This window comes from Tachysurus fulvidraco, chromosome 9, assembly GCF_022655615.1.
Source record: "Tachysurus fulvidraco isolate hzauxx_2018 chromosome 9, HZAU_PFXX_2.0, whole genome shotgun sequence".
NCBI classification, from domain to species: domain Eukaryota; kingdom Metazoa; phylum Chordata; class Actinopteri; order Siluriformes; family Bagridae; genus Tachysurus; species Tachysurus fulvidraco.
The window spans coordinates 14,362,678-14,372,136 of record NC_062526.1 but is presented as its reverse complement, the minus strand read 5'-3'; the positions used below and the strand labels follow the sequence as shown (position 1 = coordinate 14,372,136).

Below are 9,459 nucleotides of genomic sequence, written 5' to 3'. Positions count from 1 at the left end.
TCACACTTAACTCAAACTTTATTTGATTTGCACATACAAAGGCACCTGCAGTGCGAACTTAAAGCTTCATTTCTCATACAGAACTCTGACATGCCATGTGTTTATCACCACTCATAGAGCAAAAAGTGATCATGTATCCCTTTCACTGTTCCAAAATTACATGCTGTACAGCAGGTATAACATGACAGCAGTGTACTTCCTTTTTTAAATAGTCACAAGGAAGTAAAAGTTTTAATACTGTGATTCTGTACAAAAATGCACTTGCATTGAAGATAAATAAATATTTTTGTATTTGCAACTGACATTTTATTTTTACAAAGTATAACAAACTATATAGAAAGGGCTGTATAGACAAGGTCTAACAGCAAAGCTCTCAAGCTGTGATGAGCAGGTAACATAGTTGAAGCCTTATCTAGATTGGGAGTGAAGACCTCGACTCCTGGAAGAACGATGTACTGTGATGTTTCACCCGATTTAACACATCCAATTCAGGTGAGTTATCAAGGCTCTCATAAATGTGTTTCAGTCTTTGTGTGTGAAGGAGTCTCTTATTCAAATAGTTCACGCCATAGAACACTTGAATTGAGTTGTGATTAACAAACTGATGTAAACAAAAATAGGACTTGGAGCTATTGAAACACAAGCAGCATGGTAAAGAAGGAGGTTAGGAGGAAGCTACCATACGCATCCGCTCGGGAGGGGTCAAAAGGAGATTTTTCGCTGCCTTAATAGTGTTTTTCATTAACATTGCAACAGTCATGGGTCCAACACCTCCTGGGACTGGAGTGATATAACCAGCCTTCTTTCGTACCCCTAAAAAAAGCGAGAAAGATATATCAGCATCATTGGAGTTAAAGTTTTTGTAAGAAAGATTGTTTAACAAACAGTTTCAAAATTGGTCCAAAAGATGAATTACCTCATCCACCTCAAAAATTACCATGGAAACCATGAATTTATATTTTCTATATTTACGGATTTTCTCCAGCAAAAACTGTTTACATACTACTATTCTACTTTATTTATGTGTAATTGTGCATGCATATGTGCATTTGTTCATACTTTTCCTTCTCACAATAGAAGTTGTGAGCCTAATGTCAGGGCCTGTATTCATAAAGATTCTGTATGAACTCAGAGAGCTCCTAATTTCGCTTAAAATACTCTAACTTGCAATATTAGCTTAAGAGTGATTCAGGACCAATCTCGCAGCAACTCTTAGCAAGGAAAATACAAAAACTTTTATGTTAGTGGGGAGGCAGGGCATTACTCGTTTTGACAAATTCTTGTGAAAACAGTCATTGGTTGTCCAATAAAAATATAATAAATAGTGTTTTAAAATCTGGTCTATTATATACCTTCACATTGCCTCCAGGTTAAGATACTAGAGGCTATATCATGTGGGGGTTACGTTTGTGACCGATCATATTAGATACACTAACATCTGTAATGAAACAAATGGAATGTAAACATCTCTGAAATGTTATAGTGCCAAATTATATCTTTTCTGAAGATATGGCATTTTGGCTCTGTTTCTGATATGTTAGCATATCTCAAAATGCAATAGCAACAGAATATAAATAGCTAATATGATTAATCACAAAAATAATCCCCACACAATTGATTCTGTAGCATCATCATTCTATCATTATAAACCTCTTCCACAGTAGGCCTATTTTTCTGCCTGTTTTTTTTTTTAAATGACACTCTATTTTAAAGTATATCTCAAAAACTACAAGGGCTCAAAAGTTTGGGCACCCCAGGTAAACATTTGTATTAATGTGCATAAAGAAGCCAAGAAAAGATGGAAAAATCTCCAAAGGGCATCAAATTACAGATTAAGCATCCTTATAATTTGTCAAAAAAAAGTTAGATTTTATTTCCATGATTTACACTTTCAAAATAACAGAAAACAAAAAAAAAAGGCATCTGCAAAAGTTTGGGCACCCTGCCGAGTTAATAACTTGTACTGCCCCCTTTGGCAAGTGTCACAGCTTGTAAACGCTTTTTGTAGCCAGCCAAGAGTCTTTCAATTCTTGTTTGAGGTATATTCACCCATTCTTCCTCACAAAAGTCTTCCAGTTGTTTGAGATTTCTGAGCTGTTTGTCACACACTGCTCTTTTAAGGTCTATCCTTAGACTTTCAATTATGTTGAGGTCAGGAGATTGTGAAGGCCCAAAACCCAAAAAGCAACCCAAAACCCATGCTTAACAGTTGGACAGAGGTTCTTTTCATTAAATTCTGTGCCCTTTCTTCTCCAAATGTACCTTTGCTCATTCCGGCCAAAAAGTTCTATTTTAACCTCATCGGTCCACAGAACTTGTTTCCAAAATGCATCAGGCTTGTCTATATGTTCATTTGCAAACTTCAAGCGCTGATTTTTGTGGTGAGACGTAGAAGAGGTTTTCTTCTGATGAAGTATCTCTTTATAGTGGAATGGTGTACCACAACTCGTGTCTGCCAGGTCTTTCTGGAGGGATTGTGCAGTCAAACGTGGGTTTTGACTTGCTTTTCTCACAATCCTGCGAGCTGTTCTGTTTGATATTTTTCTTGGTCTTCCAGATCTTGCTTTAACTTCCACTGTTCCTGATGACTGCCATTTCTTAATTACATTCTGAACAGAGGATATTGGCATCTGAAAACACTTTGCTATCTTCTTATAGCTTCTCTTGCTTTGTGAGCATCAACTATTTTCAGTTTCAGTTTTCTAGACAACTGCTTAGAAGATCCCATGGTGCTGATTGTTGGGGCAAGGTCAGATGAGTCTGGGCATTTAAAACCTTTGAGATTGACATCACCTGGTCTTTCCAGATGATGATTGAGAACAATCCTTGACACGGTCAGGTCTCAGTTTTCCAAAGGAGCTGGTGCATGTTATTAACACTGCAGGGTGCCCAAACTTTTGCAGATGGCATTTTTTTTGTTTTCTGTTATTTTGAAAGTGTAAATGATGGAAATAAAATCTGACGTTTTTTTTTTTTTTGACAAATAAGCATGTTTAATCTGTAATTTGATGCCTTTTGGAGATTTTTCTATCTTTTCTTAGCTTCTTTATTCACGTTAATACAAATTTTTACCTGGGGTGTCCAAACTTTCGAGTCCCACTGTATCTCTTCGAATTCATTCAGTGAAATCTTAAAAACTCCAGAAGTCTATTGTATAACATCTCACCATTAACTGAATCAAGTTTCATTTATCTATTGTGTATCAGTTATGAGAGAGAGGTTTTTGTCGAGGCACACTCTCCTGTGCCATGTTGGCAAACCTCTGTATCATAGTTTTATAAGCTATAAAACTTTATTTAATTGATTTGTGTGTCACTACAGGTGTTCACTGCATACAAATCAAACTATTTTGGGTTTGTTCTGGGATCTACACAGCACTACCTACAGTACAGAGATGACCATGACTATGATCCATTCCAAAGTTTTAATCCTATAGAATCGAAAGGAAAGCCCCAGATTTGCGAATTTTGAAGCTTAATCCATAGTAATGCAGTAAAGTTAGTGCATCAAGAATGATCAATGAATGATGGCCAATGGACTTCTTGGTTTTGTAAGACTCTCACAGACACAAGAAGTAACAGACACTAAGCACAAGTTTCTTTTAGTGGCAGACGGAAAAAAGTTTGTAATTCAACTGAATTTTTCTCTTGGAATATTATTGCTAATCCTGAAACACCAAATCTAAGAGCAAATTTAGTGTCGTGTTATACCGTTGGATTCTGTAGAATCTCAGCTATCTAAACCAGTGTAATGTTTGTGTCATGTAATGAATGATTACAGGAGTAAAAATTCTTAATTACATGTTTAAGAAGTTTTTTGATCTGTCCTTTTAACTGCTAGGTGTTAGATTCTGCTTTACTCCAGTAAAAATATGTGTAGATCTATTAAAAATGTATAAAAAAATGTAATAAAAAAAATTATATTTTTATGAACCTGATTTACGTATAAATCTCTCGGGTGGAAGCTTTTTACATTTTGGCCAATTTCTCCTCTGCTATTAAAAGTCTCTCTACTCCTAACACTTTTTCACCTTATGGGCTCTTTTAAGGGTTAAGATGCTTTGTGAATAACTTATTTTCACTAGGATCTTCTCTTCTCTTTCTAGGAATTTTTTTTAATTTTGTCACTAGGAGAAACTATTTGCACTATGAATTTTTATGAACACAGGCCCTGGCCATCATTACACAGCTCACACTCTAAATTTCTTGCCATCTTATAAAACTTATATAATGTACCAAATTTTGTCTGGCTCCTCATGGTCCTGTTTGTCATGAACTTATAGTTAAACAGTACTTTATAGACTAAAACTGCTTAGTGACGCACTAGAGAGACCAGACAGGCATGTTGCTGAACAGAGGACTGATTTCTTTCAGTTCCACTTAATTCCATCATTACCTTCAAAGTCCACATCACCAACAAGTCTGTCCTTTCCAGTCACAGGGTCCTGTATTCTGTTAATGCCCACATCAATGACAGCTGCTCCTTCTTTTATCATATCTGCAGTGATGAGGTTGGGAATGCCTTCAAGAAAATATAAAATTAGTGTCATTCTTTTGATTCTCACAATAAACAGCTATGAATTTACTATACATTATAAATATAGAGCACATTTAAAAATTAGAGTAAAACCAGAGAAGGTTGTTACCTGCTGCAGCAATAATGATGTCAGCAATTTTTGTGTGCTGGCAAAGTTGCTCCTTAGGTGTGTAACGGTGAGAGATAGTAACTGTAGCATCACCTAACAAAGCAGAAGACCATCAATGCAAACTGTATGAACAGTTATTCTGGTATATTTTAGCAAAAACTGAAACATTCAGGTAATGACACAATAAACAAGAAAAAAAATGTCGCTTTACTGAGAAATCCATAAAATAGTTCCTCCCTCCAACAAAACTAAAATATAAATCGATGCTAAATTACTCTATTTTAAATAAATGAACTGTAGTTCAGTATATTTTAGTCTAACGTCAAATATTGGGGGAAGTCATGGCATAATGGTTGGAGTGTCTGACTCCTAATCATAAGGTTGTGGGTTCGAGTCTCTGGCTGGCCACATCTGAGGTGCCCTTGAGCAAGGCACCAACCCCCCCAACTGCTCCCCAGGTGCTGCAGCATAAATGGCTGCCCACTGCTCTGGGTGTGTGTGTGCACTGCTGTGTGTGTGCACTTTGAATGAGTTAAATGCAGAGAACGAATTCTGAGTATGGGTCACCATACTTAACCGTATGCTATGTCACTTTCACTTTTTCAAATGTGTGAATTAAAATAAATAGCAATTTCAGAATCATATCAGATTAGTTATTTGTTTTATTTCAACAACCAATAATGGAGATACAATCGGTGCAGTCTTCTTTACAGTAACAGTGTAAAACAGTAATGACTGACTTACCTCCTGGCCTTTCATGTCTTCCATCTGTGTGTAAAAGCATAGCGATTGGCATGCCCACGTTCTTAGATCGACCAGCTACCACTACATTTTTTCCCAGAGTAGGAATGCCTTCGATAAGAGAAGAGAGTATTTAGAAACACAACTTACTACTTAATACTACTTTTTCACAGTATTGTGAAGTCTAGTGTATATGTATAGTTTTTCACCCAGTTGTAAAACATAAAATCTGTGCTTTACGATTTGTACTAAACTGAAAATAAAATTGGACTGGGTCCCCATTTTAAACTCTAATTTGTGATCTTAAATACTTCTAACCTGTACGCTTAATGATTTCCCATACTCCCCAAGGTGTGGCTGGCAACATGGAGGATTGGTCCAAGCACAAACGACCAACATTGACCACATGGAATCCATCAACATCTTTTGCAGGACAGACTGCATTACATATACGCCGCTCATCGACGTGGTCTGAGGGTCAAAGAGTCAAATAGATTTGAAGATTGCAATCAGAAAACAAAGATTTCTGATTTTTTAAATGTAAAGACAGACCTATACAAATAATTAACATCCATCAGATAAATATACAATACACATCACTTTGTAGGTAGTGTATATATTTACTTGTCTGACCCATCCATTCTTGTGTTCCATGGTGGTACATTAATAGACAGTAAAATATGTAGAGCAACAAATACCACAATATTACAGACCAAATTTAAACTAGAGAATTGTCTGAAACATTTATTAAATGAGCAAAATAAGTATAAAAAAATTTATTCTATACACACATTATGGATGTTTAAATCTGGGGATTGTTTTGAGATCATAGCACTTCACTTTATTTGCATGAACCAGAATTCTTACCTATGCAAATAATTCTGAAGCTGACTGTATAGAAAAGGTGCAATATAGAAAGGTACAATGAGATTTAAATTTAATTTATAGTCTTACCAGGCAAAGGCAACTGCACCAGAAGACCATCCACTCTGTGGTCAGAATTGAGTTTATCAATCAGCTCCATCAGCTCTTCCTCAGAGACAGAAGAGGGCTTTAATATGGTCTCACTTGTGATACCTATAAAAGCATTAAAAAAAAATCAATCATTTCTAAAACCACTTCAACATCGGTGTTAACAAAAATTAAATAATTTACATTACTGAAATGAATTGGAAGGCAACTTCACAATGCACAGAACCAATATAATTTGCATTTGGCGATGCCCATAAAACTCTGTCTATTCCAGTAAAATAAATAATATGTTGATAATATTATTCATTTCACTTGTGAAAGGGTGGGATATATTAAGCAGCAAATGAATGATGGGGTGTAGTTAGGCAGAGACTTACATCTATTACAGAGGACAAATAGTGTAAGGAAAGTAAATATTTTTTTAAATAATAATATTAATGTTTTAATTAAATTGCAGGACCAAATTGGGGAGAAAATGGGGAAAGATAATGGGGAAAGATAAAAAGTAAAAAAAAAAATGATTCTGTAGTTTGTTTGTTTTTTTTAATCACATAATCATATAAATATGGTCATTATGGAATTCATTAAACTTTGTGTCATCACTTTCTTTGTCCATATTGTGCAGCCCTAATTATAAGATACTATTTTTATATATTATATATTAATATATTTTTTCAATATATAGTGTACCATTGCTCCTTACCTATATCAGCAGCAGCAAGGGTCTTATTTAGTACATAAGAATGGCTGGCCGGATTGTTGCCCACTAGCACAACACTAAGATGAGGACGTCTGTTGCCGGCTGAAATCCACTTCTCCACATCAACACGTGCCTCATCACGGATCTGACGGGCCAACTTCTTGCCTGAGATGACCACAGCTTCTGGCCTGAAAGAGAAGAGTTAAATTTCATAGCAGAGAGTAAGCTATATTTGGCATGGTGTAAGAGGCCTGTCGAAGGAGCAGAAGATAATGTCTATCCATAAGTGGCATCTGAAGTCGAAATAATGAATTCTCAGTCTCTTAAGATCTGGTTTAGCAGATCCTCAAGATCTCAGTTTTTGGCAACACGGCCTATCCTTTTTAACTTTCTGTCTGCCAGTGATAAGATTTTTAACTAAACTGGAATTTATCACAGCCAAAAGTGACACCATTCAAAGATATCAGCTTCAGCTCAGCTGTCTTACTTTAACTTCATAAGCATGTTCCACCTCCCTGGACGTGCCTGGGTTAGTGTGACTTTAATATGCAAGATGATTTTGTAACAAAGTCATGTGCTGTCTCATTCAGGGAAACTATGGGCCACATGGTGCAGATGACCTTACAGATTAGCATTAACATGCACTTATTAGATGGCCAGATGACTCATTTACAAGCCAAAAAAAGAGAGAGTTATATGCTGTAATTAATATACATGTCAGAGTTTACCTCAAGGCTCACTGTTCATTACAATGCTGATTCTGAGCAGCACCATTGCCACATGGTTTAAATCTGGTGAGTTTGGGGAAGGAAAAACCTTTGTGTGCGATGGCAATGACTCCCTGTAATAATTTGCAGAATGCATACCTACCTGCACAGGTCCATTGGAGGCTCCCACGTGTATCACATGCAATGCACGTGTAATTTTCTGTTTATATTTAAAAATAAATAAATAAAAACAGAAAATCTATAGCACAGCCGTATATAATTTTTTTTATAAAAAAAAAAATCTATTATTTCCCCTAATTTTTTAAATAAATATTTTGTTTTTGTATTATTTATTTATTGTTCCATTTTGCATTTACATATGTGTATTTTATTCTCATCTTATTTTTACTGTCTGTTTTATTGTCGTCTCTGTGCTGTATACTGGAAGCATATGACAAACTAATTCCTTGTAGGCGCAAAAACAATAAAGCTCTTTCTGATTCTGCTTCGAATTTATTATCCATTTTGTACGCGTCACACGACGACAAACTTTAAGATCAATATCCGAATCCTTACGAGGTTTACTGCTGATGCACTATTATACGGTTAGACTCCTGCACTGGCTTTGCTAAGCTTGCAAGCTTTGTACAGTGTTTCATCATCCATAAGTGACGCGCGATCCGCCGGCGAGCCGCACGAGGGCGCGCGCTAATGAGCGCTAATAACTGGCTCGCGTTCGGGTTTAAAATCCTTCATAAACACTGACATTTTCCTAATGCAAAATCATCTATCTGAACACCATCTAAATAAGTCAATTGCGTTCGCCAAAATGTGTTCCTACGTGAAATGTTAGCAGAATGAATAAAGGGACGCGCTGTTTAAGTGTCGAGAGCGACTGTAAATACAAGACAGCTTGTTTTATTTGAACCACATCATACTGTAACACTGAGTATTCGTTTAGCTCTAACATCTGCTCTCACATCTGGGGGACGAAACACTTACCTCGACACCGACACATGAAGGTTACACGCGTGATGTTGTGCGCGCTGGCACAGTTTCCGCAGGGTTCTTAAACCGGCCATAGTTCAAACTATATAGTTTTCAGTATCAAAATAAATACACACAAATAAAAAAACTACAAAAGAGTTGGACCTATCAGAAAGTGTTCAGCGCAGAGACACCGGAGCGGAACACGCTGTTTTATCTCCTCCTCGCGCTCGTCCGTCACATGCGGAACTGTGCGTCACAGAGTGGGTGGGGCTTAAAACAAGCTCATTACTGTAAAGACATGTCTCAGAGCTGCTCAATGCGCTACTGTAAGTTATCCGCAGACACTTAATCGTCTTCCCATTTCTCTCTTAAGGAAATGGAACAGCGGAACTGAATTATCCGGAACACCGGATATGCTGATGTCCTATATATAAGCTCTAAAAATGTGATTTCTCATATTGTAATGAATGAATAAACGACTAGCTATACCGCATCCAAAGGTTTGTTTACGTGTAAACGGAAGTTAATTTGCGCAAAGCGTCATGACATTGTACCCCACATGCTAGACAAGGTCTAACGACCGCAACACGTCAACATGTCCACCATATTGGACAGGGCAAGATTCAAATATGACGTTACAAGTCTATGAAGAGATGCATGATAAAATTAGCTTTGACTGTCTATGTTCAGCCAGTTTTTATAAA

The 9,459-nt window shown here is 36.6% G+C and overlaps 1 protein-coding gene across 1 annotated transcript; it reads right to left on the bottom strand.

The window, feature by feature from the left end:
- Positions 1-9,072, bottom strand: mthfd2 (methylenetetrahydrofolate dehydrogenase (NADP+ dependent) 2, methenyltetrahydrofolate cyclohydrolase). The gene is made up of 8 exons (XM_027155207.2): positions 8,768-9,072; positions 7,062-7,246; positions 6,341-6,463; positions 5,705-5,857; positions 5,390-5,497; positions 4,646-4,738; positions 4,396-4,521; positions 1-813 (listed from the first exon to the last, which is right to left on the bottom strand). The coding sequence occupies exons 1-8, from the start codon at positions 8,845-8,847 to the stop codon at positions 665-667; spliced, it is 1,017 nt and encodes a 338-aa protein (XP_027011008.1). The 5' UTR covers positions 8,848-9,072; the 3' UTR covers positions 1-664.
- Between the last annotated feature and the right edge of the window lie 387 nt (positions 9,073-9,459).

Bases quoted from the DNA above. Each gene is read 5' to 3' on its own strand.
- mthfd2 (XM_027155207.2), bottom strand. From the start codon at position 8,847: ATGGCCGGTTTAAGAACCCTGCGGAAACTGTGCCAGCGCGCACAACAT. The intron at 7,247-8,767 runs GTAAGTGTTTCG...CTTCTCTTTCAG, and splicing joins CTTCATGTGTCGGTGTCGAG to GCCAGAAGCTGTGGTCATCT. The intron at 5,498-5,704 runs GTTAGAAGTATT...CTCTTATCGAAG, and splicing joins GGAAATCATTAAGCGTACAG to GCATTCCTACTCTGGGAAAA.